The 26,710-nt window shown below is 41.2% G+C and overlaps 1 protein-coding gene across 1 annotated transcript in view; it reads right to left on the reverse strand.

Moving 5' to 3' along the window:
* Positions 1–26,710, reverse strand: part of IGF2BP3 (insulin like growth factor 2 mRNA binding protein 3) — a 112,378-nt gene that overhangs the window by 36,049 nt on the left and 49,619 nt on the right. The window contains exons 5-6 of the mRNA XM_059487476.1: positions 6,765–6,816; positions 6,608–6,671 (exon numbers count right to left, since the gene is read on the reverse strand). Of these exons, the coding sequence (XP_059343459.1) occupies positions 6,608–6,671; positions 6,765–6,816 (116 nt within the window). The remainder of the gene's footprint in view (positions 1–6,607; positions 6,672–6,764; positions 6,817–26,710) is intronic.

A 26,710-nucleotide genomic window follows, 5' to 3' on the forward strand; every position in this document is an offset into this window, starting at 1 on the left:
ATTTGGGTACCAAGGATAACAGGTCCCTCTTCTCTCAGGGGTTGAGCCAGCATCCTCAAAATACTCCAGTCTGACAGTAAAGAGCTTATGAGAAAATAAGTAATTTGTGTCTTTGGAACAATGTTTAATAAGGGCTGATAATAAATAAGGCCCAAGGCAATGCCAATGAACAAAGAAAGCAAAATATTGAATAACTGATCACTGTTCATTAAATACTTCTGTTAACCAAATGAGACACAGGTCCTTTGGGAATTGCCAGGAGTGTAATTACTCCCATAATAGAGGAATCCTTTACAGCAAGTGGCAAACGAGCTGGATTAAAATTTGGTGAGGTTATTTCAGAGCTGACATTTTTAATCTTTTACTCCATGGACTTGGAAGAGCATTTTATTACACAATAAAACATGTTTACAAAACAGGAAGAGGAGTGAGCAGACTAGTGAGACTTACGTTTCTATGGATTTGTCTCAATTTTTAATTTTTGCATAGATTTCCAATGTCTGAAAGACATTCCACTGAAGTCTCTCTCTCTTTCTGGACATCCTACTTGGAAAAGGGGTCTGAGACCTTTCCTTTCCATACACCCTGAACAGGCTAATTTCTTGTTGGTTGCAAATATCCATGACCTCTGTTTCTAGGCTGAGTTTCACTGAAATCAACCAGAAGGCTGAATTTCTACCATGAAGGGAAACAGCACTGCCAGACCATCCAGTTGCACAAGCCTGGTTTCTTTTGGAATCAAACATCGAGATGTTGGAGAAATGAACACCAACAATTTTGCAAATGTGCTGATAGGCTCCAGATTAATGTCCATCCCAGCTCATTTCCCTCCAAGCCTTTATTTGACAAGTTCAGGCATTGCTTCTTTCCCAAAATGCATCAGCCTCCTCTGGCTTTAAAACATCTTTGACCAGAATCCCAGCATTAACATAAAACTTGACAGTAAATCAGTGCAACATGCTTCTCACTCTTCCTTAGAAGTGCTTGGGAAAGGAAAGAGTAGGCTTATTGTTTGCAACCAGGCTTCATACCTATCATGCTTTCACAAAAAACACTTTACAGCAACAGCTATGTATATATACACACACACTTGCATATACACATACATGTGCACCACACTTTTCCTAGAAAGAAGGTTGGAATTTTTCTTCTTAATAACAATTTATAAATTGCTAAATGGTTCCATCTGTCTATAAGTACCTTAAATTCAAAGCAAACTGAAAAAAGTTCATTTGCCATTGTGGAAAATTAATTATGTCAGCAGTGAACAATCTCTGGCCACCAAAGCCATATGATGACATGGAAAAACAACACACTAATAATTCACCCTGTGAGTCACTGAGTTCTCCATATTTTACAGTCTGACTTGTTTTATAATTTGACTTGTTCAAATGATGGGAAGTCAGAAGAAGAATCAGTAATTAAATACTGATCTCTCAAGCCTTTTGTGGAACTGATATTTCCTGGGTATGTGTGTGGTTCCATATTCTACACAGATTTGGGTACACAGACTGGAATGCCAAGATAACTGATTTGCAGTGGATGTAGCACATACACTGTTCTAGCGCATTTCTTACAGAGAAAAATCCCCAGCTTTTGAAAGGTCCCTTTGGCTTGTTGATTCTGGCCTTCACGTTCCAATATTTGACAATTTTCACTAGACTTTTAAAGTACAGTCATACACTTTTCTTCAGCTCTTCTGGACTAATTTTTACCACTTTTGTGGCACTAAACGTAGGGCTAGAATTAGGCAATGTCATGATTCAGCAGCCCTTCGGCACCATAACAAGCTCAGTTTTAGAGGCATCTAGGCACTGCTTTGGGGGCTGGAGAGACAGATGTGGAAGAAGACCTAGGAAGAGACAAGTGGTTAAGAACTGTCTTCTAGATGGATGCAAAACTGCTGTAGAACAGCATCTAGGACAGCACTTGCTATCAGGAGAGCCAGCCTTGCTCTCAGGGGAAGTCTGAGCCTCAGCTCAAAGCAGGTGACCAGTTCCTCACAGCACTAGGGGCATCTTTTTCAGGCAAAGCTATTGTCACTGCTGCACTCCTCCAACCACAGGTTACACCAAGCTCCTTCTGTAAAGCACATGCGCTCACTACTGACCACCTGGAGGCTCCAGAACACAGCAGCACCACCTCTGTCCTCCCACAGAGACCTCTGCCTTCCCAAGTGCTGGGGGCTCTCCTTCCATGAGCACAAGTTAAGAAAGGCCATGCAGACTGCTTCTGTCAGGGAGCACTGCTGAAACAAGCCACAGACCACTTTTATACAGAGTCTAAAAGCCTAAAGAGTCACCCAATGAGGACAAAGACGGAGAAAAAAATTCAGTTACCTGCCCCATTAGGAGGTGCTCTCCTCCCTGAAGTCATTGTTTAAAATTTATATTTAGTAGAAACAGAAAATGTTTCCATTTCACATACCAGCGAGAGCTGGTACACAGAAATCTCTTAGCATAGCTCTGAATTTTTTAATAAAATGAATTCATTAAGAGACTGCAGCAACTACTGTCTATGCACTGATAAGATGGATAGCAGCCTGGCTCATGTTCATGTGACACCTGCTGAGAACCAAGAGTTTCTACATGAAAATGACACCTTAAACAACTATTCTGTAAATTAGTCACCTGAGTTTTTCCCATCAAAATGACATCTCACCACTGTCCTCTCATGAGTTCCCTACAAGAGGGTGCTTGCCCAGCCTTCTCCCTTTTGATGTTAGTGGAATTTAAACACCCTAGATAAATTATTACAGCAAAAGCATCAAGTCTTGTACTGGAAATCATTCTTCCACTGATAGCACGATGACACTAAGCAATAGAAGGAGAATATATTTCACTCTCTCATGAGGCTTTTACATACACCACTTTTCTTTTTTCATCCCTGACCAGATACAATTGCATATGAGAAGACATATATGGCAAATTTTCTTTAGCATAATTTTTTTTAACATGAAATAAAAATCTGGGTTTCACCAGTACTTCTGAAAACAAAGCCGAAATGAAACCTAAGCTTTTAATACACCACTGAGTTTTCAGTATTATGATTCCAATGGTAACATTAGCCCTGACCCACAATGGCATGTAAAAGTATTAGTTATGTGAACCCTCATTCATTCAAGGATACATGTTGTGCACACACACACAGATGTGTTTTTCATTGAAAGGCTAATAAAAACTTTTTGCAATTATTCTGATTAAGAGGTAATCACTAGTGGACTTTCAAAATCCTGGGTAGAGCTAAATCCTGTAGCATGTACTAGACTCCTACACACTGGAATCTTTGGGGCAGGAAAAGGGAGGGTGGTATAACTTTTGAAGCCAGCAGCCATAATTTAGGTGGCAGCATGTCACAAGGACACAGTCAGCATGTCCTGCTGGTTGCAGCCAGGGATTGATATTGGGAGAAGGGGGATTGTCTTTTGGCAAGCATGTGCCAGGCTGCCTCAGCACCTGCATGCAGCTGCTTGGGTTGTGCAGGGTGAACCACAGGCTCCAGCCTCTGTCCCTCACCCTCTCCTCTCTTTCAAATATTCCACAACCCACTACAACATCCAATCATTGCCTATGCCACTAACCAAGCAGTACACACACTTTGTAAAGCCCTCTCCAGTTTCTGGGAGGGAGAGCAGCAGGGGCAGTTTGAGAGCTCAAACAAATCTCTTCTCCTCTCAAGTGCTTGCAGGAGAGGAGGGATGTGGTGTAAGACCTGGTAGTGCCAGCCTTCTCTTTGCTACTCACAGTGCTAGAGAGCAAAAGTGGCTTTCCAAGACCCACACATTGCTCTGCACATCCCTCCACAATGCTCCTGGGCTGCCAAACAGTACCTGATCTGCCATGCTGGCTCCCTTGCTCTGGGGTCACAGAAGCAGCATCCTGCTTTTTCTGACAAGACACACTGTGCCTCTCCAGTAGGAAAGAGGCACCACCACAACATGTCAAAGACCTCTGTCCCAGCTAGAAGTCAGGAACTGTGCACATCTCAGATTTTGGGTGCTGTCTGTTCTAAGACTTCTTTCTCAAAAAGACTGCAGCAATCTTCAGTGTTTTCATTTTCCAAGTTAATTTTGGATGCAGACCTGAATTGAACATGCCACAACTGTAGTACCAGCCTAGAGGAAAAAACCTCTGCCATAACTACTTAGATTTGCAAGACAGAAGGCAGCTTAGTTTCCCAGCTGGGTGGAACCACAAGTTTTATTCAAAAGTACTGTCCTCCAAGCAATGCATACCACACTTGCTTAGAACTGCTTATCAAAAGTATCTCCAGATTGTGTTGCAGCACCCTCATCTCACACTGCCAGTACACACTCCAAGAGTCATGGCAATGTCATACAGATATCCAGCAGGGAAGTAGCCAACTTTGCATGTTCTCTCAGCCAACACTACTGAGAGGTTAGTGTGTGCATTGCAAAAAGTACAGCTGAGGTGCAATTAGAACTAGGGACCCACTGTATGTGGCAGCATTGAAATCTTCATGTCATGGTGTTTGATCCAAAAGCCATGGCAAAGCACCATATACCCTAAAGAGCTGAATTCCAAACTACAAAGCTTGTTACCAGCTGCTGACTCTTTGCAGCCCTAAACAGCTTTTGATAAAGTCAGTTCTTGTTACTGCATGTCCTTCATGGGATGACCAGCACTGCCCTTATCAGCTATCAACACTTGCACTCTGCTCCCTCTCCACTGCCATCCCCCACAGCCAGTTCCAAGCAGCAGAGCTAGGTCAGGTCTGGGAAAACCATTTCACTGAAACAGTCACTGTGGAAAACCCACACACATGCAGGTCCTGTAGTGAGCCTTCATTCCAATCCCTCACAGTTTTTTCCCTAAAATTACCTTGATCTAGAGACTTGTCCTAGGGGTTTCTAAACAGTTGCAAGGTCACCTCCCAAACTCTGAGCTATTTTTTGTACATAATATGGACTCATCTGCTTAGAAAACCTGTGTCATGTGAAACCATTCACAAATGCTAATCAATGTTCCTCCACTTTCTCTACCTGTTCCAAGGAACCAAACTGCCATCATTCAACCTGCATTGCTTCAGCTGCCCTACAACACCCATGCTGCATGCCAATTTGCCTGCTTCAAACTCAACAGGTTCTCAGTTAGTGTCACATGGTTTCTTATGGAAAAGAAAAAATTATCATCTTAGACACTTCTTCAGAGTCTTTGCTTATCCCAGCATTTCCTTGGGATTGACCCTAAAATTTAGCACCTAAAATTGGGGAAGAAACTGTTGTTTTCATCTTCAGAAGGGAGTGGACAAGTCCAGGAACCCACATCACAGACGACGGCTCAAAAAAATATATTCTACTTCTTTCCATGATATTTTTAGTACTTCCTTGTATTTTCAAAGGAGAAACCAGCACACGTAGTACTAATCTGTAACACTGCGCCATGATTTCTTCAGAACTAGAAATACAGCCTTTCTTAATTGCTATGCAGCAGAATCAAAAGCAACAGAAGAACCTGAAGGACTTGTTAGAACAATTCAGGTTTTGAGAAAAGTTAAACAGTGAATTCAAGAAAACATCATTTCCTTTGGCTGCAGCATACACAGGAGATACCACTGACACAAGTTTCCCATCACATTTGTTTATAATACATTTACAAGTAACCTAATGCTTTGAAAGATTAAATACATGTGTTGCATTCAAGTTACGCACAGATGATAATTACTTAATTATATGTACAAATATTATTTCATTTGTAATTTTGAATTAATGCACACCATAAGCACGCCCTGCATCTCAACTGCTGGTTTTAGTTTGCCACAAGGTGGCAGAAATTTCAAAGTTAAAATAGATTGTGGTAGGCTATTCCATGAGTTTGGTTTTGTTTGACCTGCCAGGACTAGAACGAGAGGAAGTAAGTTTATGTCACCAGGTTAAAACTTAAGAACCACACAAGTCCTTTTTTTGTGGTAGAGAAGCAAAATTAAACCTTTAGCATGGTACATAATACAGATTTTTAAAGGAAAAGTATGCACTAACAATGATTAAGTAAAACATTTTAAAAATGTTAATAACTAGATTAAAAGTTCGCAATCACTGAAGATATAGGCAAGCATAAAGTAGGCAGCCTAAATTTCAAAAATACCAAATAAATTATTTTAGGTATGCATATTATGCCTTTTGTGTGTTGGGAAGCAGCATTAAATTTTCTAACAAAAAAGTCCTGTATTCTGGTTAGCAGCTACATATTTTTCCCCTGTTATTTTTGCTATGATTGTTTGTTTAAGAAACAGTCACAAAACAATGAACACTGCAAGAAGGCATTACTGAAATGTGGCTAAAAAATCATTAAACAATAACTCCTATCCTCCCCAACTGGCAAATTAATTTTCTGCTCTCCCCAATAAAAAAGTTTCTTCAATTTTTCCATTTTTTGAAATTATTAATTTACTTTTCATCAAAATGAAAGCAAAGCTGATTTTAAAAATTGTTAATTAAGGTGAATTACACCAAACTTTCTTAAAAGTCAAGCCTTAATTTACTGTTAAAATGGTGATGTGATCAGAAGCAAAGTCACACATAAAGTCACAACAACATGAACTCCAAAATGCAAGTTAGGTGACAAAAACAACTAAAACAGATACTTACTGTCTAGCCTGGTCCTTATTGCCATATGTTACATTTACAACTGCAGTCTCGGTGTCAGTGTTCACTAGAAAGGAAAATGCAACAGGAGGAGGGTAAGTTCAGTGTGCATTCACTTCCCACTTCAAATTTAAAAGCAAATTGAGAGTAGTAACAGTACCTTGCTCACAGTTCTCCACAGTTCCATACTGAGCTAACAAACTATCCAGCACCTATAAGAGGTAAAAAAAATTACAGATTTAAATTTCAAAGCAGGTTAACAAAACAAAAAAAGGCTCTAAAACCCACCAGAATCTTTTAAACTATTGTAGGAGAATATAGATCATTTAAGACAGCCATTCCAATAAAGAAGAAATTATTATTCCAGGAAGAACAAGCATACATTGCTTTTTTTCTCTCTCCTGTCAGAAAATCTGCATTTAAAATTTCATTAATGTGAAAACACAAAGTAAAACTTCAGGAAGGCACACTGCACTGTATACTCCAAACTTTGAAAATAAACCTTCAATAAAAATAAACCTTCAAAAAAACCTCACTTTTCTCAGAGTGGGCTAAAGGAGAGGCAGAAAAAGTTAGAGGACAGCAAATCCAAAATAAAACTTTCTCCATGTATCCCAAGAACATATATCTATCTTTGTCCCTGTTTAGAGTTATTGGGGTTTTCCCTCCCAACACACTTAGGTTGTACATAAAAGTGTCATTCTCTTCCTTAGTGGAGAATTGTCTGTGTGGAGAAGGTAACAGGAAAAACCAGCACATGAAGAGTTGTTTCAGAATTATTTTGACAGATTTCTCAAAGATCACCATGCCAGTGGAACCATTCACAACAGTATCTTCACCATTATTTGAAAATCACAATTCATTTTTCCTTCAGTAGAAAGCTAGGAAGAAACAGGTAAATGTATGTGACAAGTGGCAAAAGAAACCTAAATTAAGTAGTTGTATTTTGCATAGTTTTATTCTTGTCAAATGGAGGATGAAGAAGGGGGAAATACACAAGCTTCTGGAGAAAAATCAAGGTGTCAGAGTATTCCTGTAAAAGCATTAACACACCCACAGTTGTACCACATCTAAAATTCACATGGTATAGAGTTTTATTTTCTTCCTGGTGAGAAATAATGTTGCAGAAAATGGTGACTCTGGCAGTAACTAGCACAGACAGAAGTGCAGCAGCATTGTGGTGTATTGCATCCTAATATTTTGTCTCAAATTTAACTGATGCTGGAAAGGTTCACAATTTACATTAAGAAGTGAAAAAGTAAGCTTGCACACCCTTCTGTAACCAAAATGACATTTCTTCAGGTAATCTCTTAAGGAGAAATGTAAGTAAGAAAGAGAGGAAACCCCTTAGGGAAAGGAAGAAAACAAAGAAGCAAAGATAAAGGAAAGCAGTAGGCATAAAAAAGCATCTGTGCCACTTCCCTTTGCTAGAACCAGCAATCAAGTGTGCACAAACCCCAGTCCCTAAAAATGTAAAGATGTAAAATTCAGACTACGTCTCCATGAGATTACAATTCCTAAATTATAATCTATCCATCTACCACATACTTTTACTACAACTGTATTTTATATGCCAAACCCAAAGACAAATTATATCAGTGCAATTTCCACTCTTTACCACCTACTAAAGTTTAAACTGCACAGAGATGTTTCAAAGGTAACATTTCAAACCAGGTATTTAAAAGGCAATTCAGTGCTCACCAAGTTTGAGAATGCATTACTGCTTCTAACTGCAGAATTTCCCCATCCTTCTTGTAGAGACTCTAGTAAGTTTTCTTGGCAAGAATTTTGTTTTCATAGACAAGTTGTTAATTGTCCTCTCATTCTACAAATAGAGATTAGCTTAGTCTGAGAATTTCCCTTTTCAATCCCCTAAAAAATAATTTTTCTGCTGCTCCTCGGATCTGACAATTGGAATCTAAGTGAATGTCTGCACTGAAATTTGCTAAATATTACTGAAGCAGAGATGCTCCAGGGGATTAAAACAAATGAAAAGTCTCTGGAAGATCCTTTTAAGACAATTAAAACACTGGCACAGATGAGTGGGAGAGTTGTGAGGTCTTGCAGGTCTGCAGCTGTACCTCACACAAGCCAAGAGAGCCATAGCATGAGATTAGAGAAAAACCTCCTTCCACAGACTGCTTAAGGGATCCACTGAAACCAGTGGGTGAACAGAACCCCAGGTGGGGTCAGGGATTTAAAACAAGAAAAGCAAAGCTTTTCCTGGCTTAGAGATCCTTTCTGGGATGTTTAGCTGAAATTAGATACCAAATAGTTCATTAGTCTGATTAAGCAATTCCTTTGTCCCTACAGTATGCCAACACCTGTGCTGCCCTACACCACAGACCGTGCCACAACATGGGCAAGTGTGCTTAGCTGTGATTATGTTTGAACTGTGCAGACCACCACTCATGGCCACTCTGCCCCCAAAGCTCCATCATTTCAAAACAGAATTTCATTTTCCTCCTTATTCATACAGGCAAAGAGTGCTAGAATACCAAAGGTACCACAACAGTTTGCTTGGTAATAATTAATCAATATTTTATAAGGTATTTCTATATTCAACTTATATTCTGGGCTAAGCATACCTTTATATTGCAACCCACATATTAAAGTCACCATCTTCACTAATAAAATAAATACTTTAAAGCTGAATCCACACAACTGTTAAAAGACACATTTTCTCTAGAAAGCACTTTCAGCATGTTTGTGATCAGCCATCAGAAACTTCTCACCACTATCCCTTGCATCTGCTCCCAGGAGCCTAAGAACCCCAAGACTGCTTTGCTGTTAATACTGAGGAGCAGCCCAGAATGGCATGCACAGAATCACACCCCTCTCCAGCAGGAGTTCTCCACTTATACTGCTCCTTAATCCTCTTCTGATCCATTTCAGTCAGAGACAGTGTCCATCTGGGCTTTAATCCAAGTGATTTGGGTTCCCATCTTTTTAAAAGAGTTGCTTTACTGAACAGATTTATGAGAAGTTTCCTCAAAGGATTGGAGCTTGCTTTAACCAAAATGAGAAACAATCCTCTTTGGTCAAAGACACTTGCTCTCTACAGCACAGTCTTCAGGAGAAACTTGAATTTTCATCTCCCATCAGCCTCATGCAGCAGGACTTTAAGTGTGATCAACACTCCAGAGGTAGCCTTTTAAATAAAAATGCACTAGTACAACAGTTCCAGCAGCAGCTGGGGTATGTGTGAGTGAGTGTGAGGAGCAAGCTTCATGGGTGAGAAAACTTTTAACTGAACCAGCTGATCCAGTGGGGAAAAGTCATTGCAGTCATATTCAAAGCCAGATCCTCTATTGTAAATCACTTTCAAAACATACAACTCAATTCCTGCACAAGTTCCTTGCTTTACATGTATTTACTGCAACAGTCAGTTTCTGTTCACATCTTTCATTTCTTCATATGTCTCTCGCTATCTTTTCACTCTCCCCAAATTTTTCTCTCTAGTCCAAAGCCCATAGTTCTGCTGCAAAACAAACATGTTTTGTTTGAGCTGCTCTTCCGTAACACTCTTCGTGTACAGCCTTGTTGGGCAATCAGAACAAAATTCAAAGCCAAGTTGGTGGTGCAGCAGCAATTCTGATGAGCAGCTGAAAAGTTTATTTGTACAAATATTTAATCTAAGCTAGAAAAAAAAGGTCTTTCCTTTTCTTGAGCCCTCCTTCTAGCAGTTGTCTAAATTGGGTCTCCTGCTCTTGTTATAGCACAGATGTCTCTCTCACAAAAAGCTGCAGTCTTATACTGTGGACTTTCATTCATCAGGCTCTAAAAGCCAATTCTGACTTCATTATAAACAGCATTACCCTACACCAAGCCCCACAAATCAAGGCTGCTTTACATGGAAAAAAAAGGAAGGAAACATTACTCTTCAGTGAAACCGAGAGCTCGATGCACACGTTAAAATACCGCAGCTCTCATACAGATTTCACAGGTTTAGAAGCAGCACTTTTGAACAAATCAGAGCAGTTTTCTACACTTTCAGAACAGACTATTTTATACACATCATCTCATAGTGCTGTAGGACTTCTGCTGTACACTGTAAGGAAATTAGTCTCAGGACATCTGGTCTGTAAGCACAGTTATCCATTCTGTTTCTCTCTCACACGTGCACCTAGCGACAGGAACGTCACACTGCTGCTGGAGAACCTGAAATTATTTTCTCCTCTCATGTAGACCAAATCCATTAGACCACCACCACCCCCTTGTTTCCATGACTCCTGTGTCATGTTGACAAGGAATTAAAATTAGACAACACAACTGAAATCATAAATAGCAGAGGCTAAAAAAGACAGAAGTATTAGGGTAATTCAGTTGAGAAACCACATAGAAATGTTTGGCTAGCAAAGTCTTTGAGTCTACAATGTGATCTAACAAACAAAAATTTTTGATTTAATTGGGGGGGTGAAGGAAAACAAAAGAGCCAGGTAATGAAAGGAGGATGTGGGTGGGGTAAAAAGCAGTGCTGATATCACAGATACTGAGCCTGGCTGAACCATGAATGCCATCTCCATATTTCAAGTACTTTCTTGATATACCTAAGTCCACAAAAAAAAAATTCACCATAATGTCCTTTTCCATTAATTATATTAATTGAGCCTAACTAGTCTGATGTGGCCCCCACCAGGCCCTGGTGTACTAGAATTTGCAGTGCAGCAGGGGCAGACCTGGCATTTTGTGACTTGGAGGTGTGATATTACCTTGGCAGAGGTGCTGCTCCTCTCACAGCCACATCAGCTGCCAACAACTGACCATGGCAAAAAGGCTCCTCAAAGCACCTTCAGTTTGGCATTATTTTTGGTTGGTAGAAAAAAATCAATATTCCCAACAAGGATCCCAGCTAGCATGGCTTTAGAAGGAAAATTAAACTGAAGAAGACCCTAATAAATTCCTGAGGGTTATGTTTGAAAGGTGTAACTTGGATAACACTGCATTGCCTGAATGCAGACTGTGGTGGACAGGTGAACTCAGCTCCAGGTCACCCAGTGCATTGCTCAGCCTCTCTGCATCACTGCCACCCCCCCCCCCCCCCAGCCCAAACACAGCAATTTTCACCAAATTTGCCCATTTTCACCAAACAGGTCAGACCATGCTGGTTCCTTGTAAAGGCAAAGCAGCATGGACATGGAATACCCAATTCAGTCTGCCAGGACACAGTTATTTTCCCAAAACCTCGTGAAGGCATTTGAATAGGCAAAGCCAGTCTGCAATGGCCCAATGCGCTGCAGCATGTGGTGATGGTGTTTTTCATCTTGTAGGCCCTCCAAAACCCAGTTTACTGTCTCATGAAACCATGACCATAGTCTGGAAGAATCAGAAAAATAAGCCTGGAAGCTGCTGAAGTCATTGTTTGCACACACCAGAAAGGCAGCGCCTGAAAACAATAACTCTGGCTTATTTACCACATCCCATACAAACCCTGGAGTGAATTCTTCTCCTGGGAACTTACAGTTATATCCAAATGTTCAAAACTAATAATAAGTTTACCCTATAATACAATTCTGTTTAGGTGGCATTACCAGGGTTTTAAGAATGTAATGCTGAACCACAGAGAACAAAGACAAAATTGTCAAAGGAACTACTAATTGAGTGACCAATTTGGACACCAAAGGCTTGATTTTCCATAGTGCTCAGCACGTCTGTGTGTTCAAAGGGCAGCTTCAGTGCCACTTCTGGTAGTAAGGGGAACACAGCACTTCTGCAGGAAAGACCTCAGGCCCATCACAAGACAAGCTGAAGGCACTGTTAGCAACTAATAGCAACTTCTGCTTAGGGAGGGGAGCACAGCACCAGAGACCAGAACGTGCAGGATTCAGTTTGCCATGGCAACAAATTCAATTCCCCTTAACCAAAAGGGTTTGTCTTCCTCAAAGCCCTCAACTTGCTACCAAATTAAGAAAGTGTGTGGTGAATAACTGGGTCACAGCTCTTATGGACTGCTCATCTCCACTGCACAGGCTGGACTTGTTGGTGGCAGCAGAGCCACCCTCTGGCCCCAGCCAACACCCCTCCCTACAGGGCTAAGAGCAAACAGCAGGTCCCCATTTACCTTGGTGTAACTGTGGAACTTCTGAAATGCTCAATTAAAAGAAATAAGGAGGTAAGGGATGTGGTAAACTATTTCAATTTCAGTGTTTTGAATTAAGCAAAACATAGGAAGCAACTGAAAATAGGTATCAGGTAGAACGTCATGTGCAACTGTGAGTACAACTATTATAACTAACTCCACATACCACATGTGTTTAAGTATTTCCAGATAATACTGCTGGACCATTTCAGTTGTTATATATAAATATATATATATACACACAATCCCTGTATATTTAAAAAGGTAAAGGAAAGAGAGGGCTAAATGCTTTAAAACCACACTAATATGAAATAGCATTTAAAAGTACCTGCCTTGAATCTGCTAAGTCAGAAATTGCTTAAAGTATAATTACTATGATTTACCAATAGAAGGTTGGTTTCTAAATAAAAAAAGGGGATCCAACAAGTATAAGCAACATGATAAATCATAACAGATAACGTCAGTATCAAAACTCCCTCCCTCTCCTTTTTTCTAAAAAAACTAACTCGTACAATAGAAAAATTCACTGAGAGAATATTCTAACAAAGCTCTGAAAATAGAAGAAATTTCAAAAGAAAATTTTTGGGCTACAAGATTAGCCCAGGTGCTGAACACAGAACACAAAAAGTTCTCATGTGCTTTCATGTTCCCGCATTACACCCTAAGCTGGAAATAGTCTCTTTAATGTCTGATAAGGACGAAAGATTAGTGTACATTATGCTAAAGATGCATGAGATGGAGAAAGAAAAATCATAGTATCAAGGCTGACAAATGGCATTAAATGGTCTGCAAGGCTAAAAGAAGTACTTGAGACATGTTTAAGAGAAAAGCAAAAAAACCTCACTTATTAGATGCATGGGTGGCCTCCTTCACAAAGAGATTAAAGGGAGCAGGATAATTCAGTTTGGAAAGGAGTGAGAGGGAATATGATACAGGTATTATGAAATAACGAATCATGTAGAGATGGCCAAATTGGCAGCTTCTATTCACCCTTCATCTAAATTAAATGAAAACAAGTTTGAAAACACAGAGAAAAAGTATTTATGCAACATTATCTGAACACAATTAAGCACCTCACAATATCTGCTACAATACTTCATTAATCTCCCCTCTCTTCACACTAAGGGTGTAACTTCAAGTGCAGTTGCAAATAACACTGGAGTTTATGAACCAGGTTAACACTAATGTTAACCCTCCTGATTCAGTACTCATCCTTATTTCCAGAAATGAAAAAGCACTGTCACACTGATTGGTCCTTAAAGGCGGGAGCTGCTGTTTTATGGAGCTGATCCCCATTCCCAGTAGCTCCTTGTGGGCACTGTTGGGGTCCCTCCTCCTGGGGCAGACGGGCTACCAGGACATTTCTGGGCTCAGTGTGAGGGAGGCAGGGATCACACGCCGGGCTGGCACATGGGGGTTGTGAAACAGCAGGATGCAGCAGCAGCACCAGCTCGTGTTCAGCTGCCTCCTCTCCAGCTGGGGAGGCCAGCTTAAGTGGAAACACTCCTCACTACTTCTACCATGTCATTTGTAGTTTGCCAAAGGGAAAGAAAAAAAAAAGTTTTAAAAGCATTACTATCCACTGAACACTCATTACTCAACTCTGATTAAATGATAGACTACACAAAAGCAAGGGAACCGGCAAATCTTAAAGGAATGTTTGGAAAAGACACTGAGATAAAGGATGATTTTTCTGCTTTACTCACAGGGCTATACTAAGATGCAGTTGGTGCCTTATTGGCAGTTTTGGCCCTTTCCTGTGGAGGCACCAAGCACTGGTCTCCATCAGGAAGGCTGTGGCTCAGCCTGGCAGTGCAAGCTGCCATGTCCTGTTCTAGGCCATGAAAACTAGAACAGAAACATCTATGTTTTTTCCTGTCCCCTTCATCCTTTCAGTCCTCTCAATTTTGTTACCTCCATGTCATTACAGAAAATTTGTTCTTTTTAATTGTGAGCTTTATCAGGGAAAATTGTATTTCTCCTATACACTTTACTCTCTTTTGTCTGTGTGTGCAAAAATAGCACTTTTAAAAGCTATTTTCTGTAGCTATTTAAAAGTCTTGATGCCACTTCATTACTGCTCTACAAGGCTGGTGCTAGCCTGATATTTTTAGTTTCAGCACAATAATAGTTTGTGCATTCAAAAAAATGCCTTCTGTAAAGCTGGAATCCTGCAATTATAACAAATATCTGTCAGACTTAAAAAAAAAATCAATTTTCAAATCATCTTTTGGAACCTATCAACAATTACAAATTCCAAGAAATCTCTCCACAAGGGCACAGGCATAATTTCAAGAAGGGGCCACATGTATGAAGTGCTCCCTCTGGTACAGATATGACTGTGCTTTGTAGAAACAGAGCCAAGCCAGAGTGTGATACCAGGGAAATCTTTCCTGGGAAGGTTGTCCCATATTTTAATATTAAGAATTTCTGCTAAGATCTGCTTGCAACGATCCAAAAATGATAGAAGGAATCACAGAGGAAAATCCTGTAAAATGGATTTAGTTCACAGATTAATGCAGATAAAAAAGTAGTATATTATAACTCAGATGGAGATCACGTCTGAGACCTTCCCTCTATTGTGCACAAGATGCAAAATGACAAGCTTCCAGGAAAAAGATAAGTCCTTAACAACCACTTCATGACTATCTCGAGTCTCTTTATAACCAGGAAAAACTATAAAAAGATTGAAGCATTTTTCTAGAGCTGTAAGATTCCCCTTCTCCCTTTATGAAATGGTCACCCACAGGATGCATGGCCTGCCTTCGGCTTCTCAGCAGATCTGAGGACAGCACTGCTGTGGAGCAGAGGTGTAGGTTTGGCCTCCAAGCAATGAGGCTCTGACAGACAGGAGACTGCTGAAGGAAGGGAGCTGTTATTTGCATTTACAGAGGCTTCCAGGCACATGGGTGCTGGATATCCTCATCCAAAACTTTCCCTGAAGCCGTAGGTGCACACCATGCACTTCACTTCCCTAGATAGGCTGGCATGACCAAACTCCTGCCCCTGAGGGCAGACCATCAGTAGCTGTCCTGTAACTCACAGGGCAGCCCAGTTACCCAAGCAGTTGTAACACCTATACCTGAAATTACACAAGTCAATCCCCACAGCTAGAGAAGACTTTTTCCCTTTTTTTTTAACCCACCTCTCCTAGTTTGTGTGGCTGTTTCCAGGGAAAGGGGAGGAAAGAGGGCAACCTTACCTAGTCCCTACTGTTAGGGCTGGGCACTGAAAAAAAAGTAAGTGGAGAGGAGTTGCAGGCAAGACTCAAGAACTGAAGCCTGGGATCAAACAGAAGCAAAAATTATACACACTTTATAACATGGAGTGATCCTGGTGGAACAAGTACACCATCTTCAAGTGCTTGAGTTACCTGAGCTGCAAAACTGAATTGAAATAAAATCCACAGTAAAGGTTTCCACAGTGCTAACACAGAGATGAAAGCTTTGCAAACAACAACAATTACATGCTGCCAAAGCCTTCAGACTCCAAAAACATGAACCTTGGAGCAAAGGGGAAACATGGGTTTTTGAGTGCAGAAAATTTCTGAAGTAAAACACGCAATCTAGTGGCTACCTAATCACTCAGTCATCAAAATCAAGGTGTACATATTTTAAACACTCAAAACCAAGCTACTAAAATCCACCCTAAAGTTAAAGAAATATTATAATGAAATTCTGTTAAACACAAATTTACCAAGATGCGTGGGATTTCCCAGTCTACCTTAAAGAATCCCGGTATTAAGGCCAACTCATGCACTAATCTGACAGGTAAGGTTTAAGATGTTTACAAATAGCCACAAATTTTTGAATGCAATTATCTAAACTAGAAGTTAAGATTTCAAGAGATGCACTATGTTAATAGCATTTGACCTATATGTAGCAAAACAAAACAATTCAGAGTGTGAATGCTGAGTATTAGCTGACAGCTTATGAACTGTGAATTACTTTTAAGAGTCAGTTTTGAAGGAGCAGTCAAATGAAGAGTAAGATCACTGGAACAATTCAATGGAAAGGGCCACAATTAAATGAGTTAATTATACCTAGGGTGTAAGAGCGATCTTCATTTCCATCTACTTGCATTCAGGGCCTTCTACAAAGTAGTGAGCATTCTATTTGCAGAATGTATTCAGTCCCCAGCAAGCTCTCAAATGTTGAAGCTTTTTGTTCAACCACATTATTAATAAAATTAGAATGTTTTCCCTCATTTTAAAGGGGAAACAAAAGAAATGCAATCACAAAGGAGGCAAGTTTACACTGTTGCATTCACTCTGCAGTAATTATCACTCAGTAGTTATACAGATCTGAAAAAACCTACCCTCATTTCTTACAAGCATTGGGATTCATAGAGGAAAAGAGGAATATTAAATAATGTGGATGATATAAGGTCTTGAGGTGTTTGGTGTCCTTTTATTCAGTAGAGTTGTCCTTTGCAAAAGTCATCCTTGAGCAAGGATCTGAGCAGTTTGGTTACACCAGACTAGGCTGATACACATGGTCTTAAGAAAAACCCATCAACACAAACCTGCTGTTTTCCAGAAGCCTGGACTCAGTTTTGATGCAACCTCCTTCTTATGCTCTGAACAGGCACTGCAAATATTTGAATAAGTGGCTCAAGTTGTGTTTCATTGCTGCTCCATAAGTAGCTGCACAAGCCATCCTCTGCTGAAAGTACTATAACTCTCTACAGCAATGTTTCCCTGAACATTAATAAAAACAATCTGCAGCACTAAAATTTAAGAGTAAAGGTGAAGAATACTGCACAGCATGGAGAAGTTGTATGCCATTTATCACTTTCACATTTACTGTACAACAAACTATGTTCCCTTGTCAAAACAACTCCTTCTCCTTAAAAAAACTTTAAATTTAAATTTTTTGACATTTAAAAAGCCAGCACTGTTTAAAATAAGGGAAGTAGGAGTGTAAATCCCAGTATACGCCTGTATGAATGCACACTTCATTCTGATTTTTTCACTGATTCATAGCTAAATACTCAGCTCAACAGAAGGGCAATTAGATTTTTAGGCACTGAGGGAAAGAGTACTTCAGTGCTTTGCTCTTGACATGGAAAGAAAGAGGAGGCGGTGTAAGAGGAACTAAGAAATCTTGGTTATTCGCCTGTTGAATATTTAGGGAGTCACAGATCTTGAAATCCTTGCTCATGGCATCTGGATAAGAATGAACATTCTATTCAGAGCTAAGGATGGCAAGAAGATGCAGAGAGCAGTAGTAGAAGACTGCTGGAACAGGGCAAAGCTTTATTTTGAAGCACTAGAGGCATGCATGAGCTCAGCAGCTGGGCATGAGCAGCAGCACCAAACCAGGGTAGCCCAGAGAGCCTGCAGGTGTAGCCAAGGGCTGCCTGGACAGCAAAATGCACAACAGGCAGCTGAAGGAGGTGTAGCCTAGCTGGGAGGCTGGATGGACACCAGGAGCAGTGGCCAGCCTTTGCCAGGTCTCCTGAGATGGAGGTGAACAGCGGGGCAGGAGCGGTCAGGAGGGATTTCTGAGGGAACATGATCTGAGCCGTGTAGGAAGGGACATGGATGAAGTCTGAGCTATTGTGGAAGCAGTAAGTTCTAGAGGTGCTTGCAAAATGAGGCATCATGAAAGCCATCCAAGAAAACCTCAACAACAGCATTTAGGGACAAGCTGTATCATAACCAAGTCAGAGAAGGGAGCAAATAAGAAGATCAGGATCCCAGGTCAGAGGCCACACAAGAGCAGCTCACCAGTGCAAGGGAACATAGGATGAACAAAAATGAGAAGGATGGAGAAACACCGTAGCAGAAGCCGTAGAAGTCACCTAATCCACACTCCCTTACAACCACATACCCTTACACATAACACATCCCCTGGTGCTTGTTTCAGGGAGATAGAAATAGCTCAGCATGCTTAAGCAGTCATATACCAGAAGCCATAAAACACAAGACAACACTGACAACATGATTTTCATCACCCAGATACTTGAAAGCAGGGGAGCAGGATGGAGAATCAGAAGCATGACAGACAAAATCCTCTAATAAACACAGCAGAGCTGTGCTCAGCACCAAGGTACTCTGAGATAGTCTTCATACAAGAGTCAACTGAATAAAGGTGGGCCTGGTTGCACATATTCTACTATAAAGAAATGTTCTTAAATTACAAACAGAGACCACAAGACACAGAGCACAGCATCCCAGAGGAGATGAGAAATACTTAAATGCCAAGAAAATAAATGCAAAAACCCAAACCCTCCTCTTCCCCTGTGAAACTAGAAGCAAACTTCCCAATAAGCAACGAGAATGTGTCAAACTCTAAAAAAAAACGTGGACACTGAATGTGGAGAACAGGCTTCTGCACCAGCACAGCTCCTGGAAGCACTACAAACAGTGCCTTTCTGCTGACTTACTGCTCCAAACTGCAAGGCAGGATAAGCTGAGGACATCACAGGGTTTCTTTACTTTAAAAAGAGAAAATGCTCCGTGCACTGGGGCCTTTTACCAACATGTAGTATCTTTGACTTTAAATGAATGTGGGAGTTTCAGACTAACAGGCTGCCATATTGTCCCCTCCAGGACATCACAACATCCCTGGCAGCAGGGCTGACAACACCAGAGGAGCTGCTGCCAGGCACAGAGGCAAGCTTAGAAACCTGAACACCCTTGGCTAGAATTTAAAGTCTAAACACTCTGTACCACCCCAAAAATACATGCAAGCATTTGGCCATTCTGCCACATAGCAACAGTAAAATCACTTTTCCCTCTGCTTACTTGAGAGCATGGTTAACTTGCAAATCAGCACAAATAGTAAGCTCAGTTATGGCAGAAAAAAATTATGGGATGGGGTAACATGGCCGAATGTGCTGCAGCAGCCTGTGGAAAGCAATACCCCATGAGGTCTGGCAGCAGATCAAGAGCAGTCACTTCAGTTGCTTTTCAGATTATATAGCTTTGTGAAATTATTTTGGTAATATTCAGCCTTCTAAAAACCTCCCTATGGAAAGTGGTCTTTTCAAGTCCCTTATTGTTGAGCTCTTACCCACCAGTGCACAATGTGCTACTGTAGTTGTGCTGGCTGCCATGCCAGCAGCACAGAAGTGGTACATGCTGCTGAACCAATGAGACCAGCCCAGAACACAAGGAATGTCTCCCTTTCCAGCCTCCTCTTTAATTTTAGCGCACACACAGCTCTGCTGCCAGGACAGGCCATGCCAGGCAGATATTTGATTTGTAAACAGACACTCCAACATGCTCATCTTTGCTGCAGGCTCCAACTTATCTGCTGCTATTCCCAAGTAGCATGCAGGAAAATTTCTTCAAACCTGATCTGCAATAGTGAACTTTCACAAGAAAAAGGCAGATAGTTCAGTACACGTGGAATGACCATATTAGTTTTTCCTTGAAGAAGCAAGGGAAAACCCAACCCAGACTTTTCCCTTGTCACCCTCCAGCCCAGTTCTGGGGTGTTCAGGAACAAAAAGCATAATTAAGGCAGACACCCTTTGCCTCTGCACACTACAACATGCACAGGGTGTGCCCTCTTTGTGGTTAATGAAGGCTCTCATGCTTTCCAATATGATAAAGGAATCACCTCAGGGTTAACACTCTGGAAATATGAATAGATGGTGACAAGGAGCCATACAAGCTTTATTCCTTGCATTGTCTCCCACCAGGACAATGCAGGGCACTCCTTAACCTCTTATCAGCGGTGGCCATCACAGAGCAGCTCTTAAAGTACACACCAGGTGTTATCACAGACAGACTTAACTCTGAGAAATCATCTTGGACCCTCCTTTTTCTGGCAGCCATTTCAATACTCAGTCTTAGATGTCCAATTTCAGTCAACTGGTGTCTTCTGAGGTTAAATTTTGATTCATTTAATGTTCATTTCTGCATGCTCAGAGACAAACAAGACAGTTTCACTTTCAGTTTGCTTGGTATTTTTTTCCTTGACCCTTTCAGAAGAATCCTCACCAGAATGGATATGCACAAAAATGTCAGCAACCTACTTCTAGATGAGAAAATGACCAGGCCTTCTGGACTGATGGACCAACTGCTCCACTCTCAATCTTCCCCTTGAAGTCATCTATCTCAATGCTAACTAATAGTGCTTTTTTTAAATGTTTTTTTTTCCCCTTCCATGAGTCTTGACTAAAATCAGAGGACAAAATTACAGTACATTTTTAGAACAGTACATTTTTAAGAACAGGGCATTGTATGTGAAGGTATCTAACACGAGACTACCAAGCAGTGGGCTTTCCACTTTTTCCTCCTGTCTTCCACCTCAGCCCTATCCACTTTGGGTTCTTTTAAGTAGAAAAGTTACCTCTAGTCATTTTTCTTCACAATATCTAGCTAACAATGAAATTCTGATGTGACAATGATACAGAACCTAAGTCTCTGAACAACAATGCCTGTATGAGAAGATGTTTCTTACTGTTTTGGCTGCATTAAAACTCCTGTTAAAATCTTCAATGCTTGTGATATTTTTATATCTGCAGACAAGAAATGAGGAAATAACTCAAGAGATCTCTGTCCAAATTCTGGGAAAAGGAAGCCTGATTTATCTGCACTCTTGACTACATCTGTGACTACGTGTTACATAAATACTTGGTATAATTTTTTAAAAAGCTAACAAATAACCATTACCCACTTCCTCTCATCTGTTTCTTGTTATGGTACAGGTAACACCTTCAGCTGACTTTTCATCGCAGGAGAAATGCTAAAAGCAAGCATTAACAAGAAAAACATGAAGCTAGTGAAGATACTTGTCATATTAACCACCTTAGTACATTCTCCTAAGTAATATTGTAATATGGAACATTATTTTCCTAGAAACCTCTTAGAAAAACATTCAAATTAGTTTTGGCAGTTGGCAGATGTAAGTCTAAGCAAATCCATCCTTGGGATAAGTTAAATTTGTTCACAGAAGTGGTCCAGCCCCCCATTTCTCTCCACACTCCTGCTCAGGTCTTCACTGCCACTGCTGCCGATGTGGATGGCAGCTGCTTGTGCTTCAATGCATGCAGCTGACTATATATTTTCTAGAAGTTAAAATAGCGTCCTTCTACTGTGTACAAATGCATATCCACACACACAACATACTGCACATATTCATTCATACCCCTCCCACTTGCAGGGTAGCAGGACTCAGCATGGAAGAGCAAGCTGACTTTGGGCATAAAAACACAGGTTGTGGGATGTGCTCACAGCACACACACCTCAAAGAACTCTGCACAGCATTAGCATTAGGATAGCATGAATATTGGTCACTTAACTCACAACTGGTTCATTTAAAAAAGTGACATCTCAGAGTCTGGTAGGACATATGGAATATTGTTTACTGAATTCAGCATCTTGTCATAGCTTTGTGTTTATAATAATAAACACAGTTCAAGTGGCCTCCTAAAGGTATTCATAGCTAAATATTCCTCGGGCCAAACATAAAAAAACATGACTAGAACTCACATCAGCAGCTGAGAGCAGGTCTACCAGGGACAGTTTTACAACACCAAAAATTACTACTTTAGGAAAATACGTACAGCAACCACACAGTACACAGTAGGCTTTGTACACATCCTTTTGTAAGACAGAAACCCTGTACTCTGAGACCTGAATACTGTACACTGGACATGTACACACCCTCTATTTGTGATCCTGTATCTCAGTATTGAGGCACCTGTGGTCTTTTCCCCACACACACCATTTAGAAGAGGACAATGCCAACATGGACACGCACAAAGCTGCATGCACAGAACATTGGCTTGAAGTTCAAATCCTTTCACTGGCCTTCAGTGTCTGCTGAAGTCCAGTCAACCCAAGCACCGCCACTCGTGTCACAGTAGGACTGCAGCTGAGGATCAAATCTAGACCTTGCCCCACGACAACTGCAGCTACCTGGTATCAGAACAAAGACCAGCCTGATGCATTAGGCTGAAGTTGGTTTTGGCTTTTGGTGGGGCTTCCCAATTCTGTGAACAGCTATATGAAACACCATCACTAGAGCTATTCAAGATCTAAACACCAGGTCATTTCACCCAGCATAAGGCACAATCATCTACACCTCAGTGATTTCGAGTGAACCTTTGAATCTGTATGGTCAGAGTATGGATGAATTTTAGACACTCACCACTCCGTATATCCTTCCCATATCAAGATTTATTAAGACTTCTACCATTACTCAACAGGTACTGAAATATTTTATGCACTTGAACACTTTTATCTTCATGAAAGGCAGTAGAAAGACTTAATGCCCTTAGGTCTTTTTTGGTCAGGTTTTACTCCTGCTGGAGATACCCTCAGTTGTCCACATACATCTTACAATGGCACACAAAGAGCAAACTCCAGTGAGACACTTGGGTAAAGACACTAACAATACAGAAGTAGCAGAGAGGAGGATGTTCATCTCAAAGGAGGTGGCAGTGTGAAGTGAAGGGAATTATCCACAGTCATTTCACTCACAGTGGGAAAATATTAAAACTCTTGTCTCTACAAATATAATTTGATATATCAGTAACTGGCATAGAGTAAGCCTGTATTCATCAAATCCTTGAATAAATTTCATTTTTAAATCATCCAAGATACTCCAGAAAATGAATGCTTAGATTCTGCACTTCATCATTCTCTATTGCTTCAGAAACAGTACCAAGGTGTTTGCAAGCTCCGTAGTTTTGTTCTCAGTTTGAGCCAACTATGAAGTGCAAGTTATGCAGCATTAAAAGACAGAAATGGGGTCATAAAGCAAAACATCATTTGCTAATATAAATCTGTACATGAGTGTATAGGCAAAAAACATTATCATCCATCTTTCATACAGTTCACATACTGGGGGAGCAAATAAGTACAGCTGTGTAAACACATTTGCCCTTTAAATACAAAATATGTAAGGAAAAAAGCAGTATTACAAGGATTTGTTTTTTCTTCCCTTTAGTTTTTCCAAATCTACTTTCTATTGTGTTCTTAAATGGAAATTAAAAGCATTGTAGAAGTATCAAATAGGTGTGCAGTGATTTGAAGAAAAAGGGAAAACAAAGCTCTAGAGCTGGTGGATGCTAAGAGTACATGGAGCTAATTGCAGCTGTAAAATAGAAAAAGTAGCAAAGCTTTCATTTGGGGGTTTGAAGGCTGATATAATTAACATATGATTTCTGCCTTAAAAAAATTCTCTAAATATGGCAGTGGAAGCCAAGCATGAAAAGCAGAGTAGCGCAGAACAAGTGACAACACAAAAACTCCTTACCAATCACAGCAGTGCCATGAACATAACAGGCAACAAACTGAGTTTGTAACAGAGGAGCATCAAGATGCACAAACTACAAAATCACTTCATTCTTAGCCATCATCAGCTTTGGAAAATAAAAATCTTAATAAATTTCCTTTAAAAAGTTTGAGGAAACACTTGCAATTCCAGTTTCAAAGCTCTGAAACTGTTTAAGTGCAATATGTAAGTACACATCAGCAGCACATGAGCCCCAAGAAGGGCTGTGAGCATAGCAGGCAGGAAACCATCTGTATGCCTGTCCTTCATTTGTTACACCACGAACAAAGAGCAGCCATGGGTCATCCTAAACCTTTCAATAAAAGCTCATTTTCTAACCATTAGAGAGAAGGCAAACAGTTCAAGTTCTGGAGTTACCAACTCCAAGCTCAAATAGAACCACAATTACAAAATTCCAAGTGGTAAATTATGTATGGAGAGGCTGAAATATTCTGGGTTTTTGTGTAAAATACAATCACCTCTTTGCACTGGCCAATAATAATAAAAACTGAATAAATGCTCCATTGTATATACCTCTAAACTACCCCATGCAAGTATATGTTGTGCTGTTGCAGTGGTTCCAAACCACCTATCAGCTCCAAAAAACCACTCAGTTTTCTAACTTGGATGTCAAAACTTAAATTCCATAACCCAGAACAAGACAACTAGCAGCAGAGCTCAGCACCCTTGCCCTTCCCAGCAGAGACAGCAAATATTCTAGACCCTCAAAAGTGTGTCCAATCTTACTTATTCGGCTTTAGAAAAATCAAACCCTCACAGCAAGTATATTGGGGTTTATTTTGTTTCTGGTGTCAGCTGCTAAGTAAAGAAAGCAGCCCAGGTCTCTACCAGGCATCACCAAGAAGAATTGTATCTGTGCAAACTTTAAATATGCAGGGAACTCCACAAACAGCACTCACACACAGCTCCAAATGTAATAATGAGCAGGCAGTTGTAAATCTGGTAGGAAGCAGACCCCACGAGGATGGGCCATCTGTGTAAGGGCTGCGAGGCACGGCACTGCCGAGGCGTGTCCTGTTCCTCCCTCGTCACAGGCACCAGCACAAAACCATGCATGTCAAGCACATGCCTGCTCACAACAATAACTTCCCAAGAGAAGCTCCAAAGCCTGCAGAGCTGGAGACAGGACCATGCAGTTCAGCCCCACACAGCTGCGTGAGGTGCCGTGGAAATGAGCTCATGGCCTGCAGTGCCCATCCCTGCCGAGGAGGCTGCGCTCCCAGCACGTGTGAGCACATCCAGAGCCCAGGGATTCCATGCAGGAACACCCGGGACTGGCTGCAGCAGGCAGAGCTGCCCTTTGCACTGCACCTCTGAGCACCTGAGCAGCAAGAACGGAGAGCCTGCCTTGTAACCGAGAGAGGAGGGACAAAGCCTTAGGTGGGAGCCAGATGTGCACCTGCAGCTTCACCAGCAGCAGCCCATGTTCTCCTGCACCACCAAGAGCCATTGCAGATGGTGATAGTGGGGTGAGAGGCTGGAGAGGGTGGCTGGCCAAAATCTCACAAAGTGAGACCGGGCACTGCTTGCAAAGCCATGCAGCCACTCCACCAAGGGTGTCAACCTGTTGGGTGCCAACAGAGGAAGTCCTTTCATGCTTAGAAATTTTTTTTAAGCCACGTTTCTTCTCGTTTTAGATTGTTGCTTATGAGCAGTGAAAGACTTCAGTGAATTATATATTTTCATGCATCATGAGTCACGTTCCACCCCTTGTCTTTGTCCCAACCATACGCTGTTTCTGCAACTGATTCAAAAATGCAGGGACATGCATTTCTCTCATACAACAGGGTTTTCAGAATTATTCATGATTTAGAAATGCACAGCTTAATTTGTACTGCTTTACAGCCTGGTCTCTGTCTTTTAATGCCATGTAACTTGTTCTTTATGGTGGCTCAAGCTGGGAAAGAAACTAAGCGCAGCTTGCAAACTCCTCAGTTCTGCTTCTAAAGCAATAGAGAATGATGAAGTACAGAGACTAAACATTCATTTTCTCAAGGATCTCAGATTATTTTAAAGTGAAAGTCACTCAAGAGTTTCATGGGTATAAGTGCCAAGGAATTCCATGCAACACTAAGTGTTGCTATAAGGCAGGATATGGTGCAAGCCCTAAGAGCTATTCTGTTTGAAAGGGCAATCATTTTGGCATAAGCCAAATTATGTTTGCAGAGCCACGGCTCCCTGCAAATGCTGCTTCCAACACTGAACCTCTGAGTCTTCCCTCTACCTGGCTAGTCCTATCAGGTTTTTCCCCACAGCACTGGTCACCCTCCATGTGCCACCTCTTGAAAAAACATGCAAACTGCTCTGAAGGCATCTGCAGCACAGAGCCCTCCAAAGCCCAAAAAACATGACCTCAAGGAGCAGCTGAAAGGCTTGCAGTCGTACCAGCTACAAGAGAAAGGCCTGAGGGAAGTCTTGAGCCTGTGGATGCATATGAGGAAGTGGAGAGAGAGAGGGGGCACAGGGAATTTCTGCGCCTAGAGCAGATCTGCTGAGTTGTAAGCTGGCTACAACCACACCAAGAGAACAGGAGGCTGATTAGCAAGGCCATGTGAGGAGGCCATGAGACAGACCTCTGCTGTCTCATCAGCACCAACCTAGCAAAGCAAAGCCTTGCCCTACCAAAATCAGTGCTTGCTCACGTCTCTTACACTTTCACAGCCTGTCCCTGGCCCACGGATGCCGCTTGCTCAGGCAGCCCCGCTCCCCACATTTCCACCGCTGCAGAATTTTCAGGGCTGCCAGACCAACATTTCCACTGAAGGGCTG

Source organism: Ammospiza nelsoni, chromosome 1 (assembly GCF_027579445.1).
Source record: "Ammospiza nelsoni isolate bAmmNel1 chromosome 1, bAmmNel1.pri, whole genome shotgun sequence".
In the NCBI taxonomy this organism is placed as follows: domain Eukaryota; kingdom Metazoa; phylum Chordata; class Aves; order Passeriformes; family Passerellidae; genus Ammospiza; species Ammospiza nelsoni.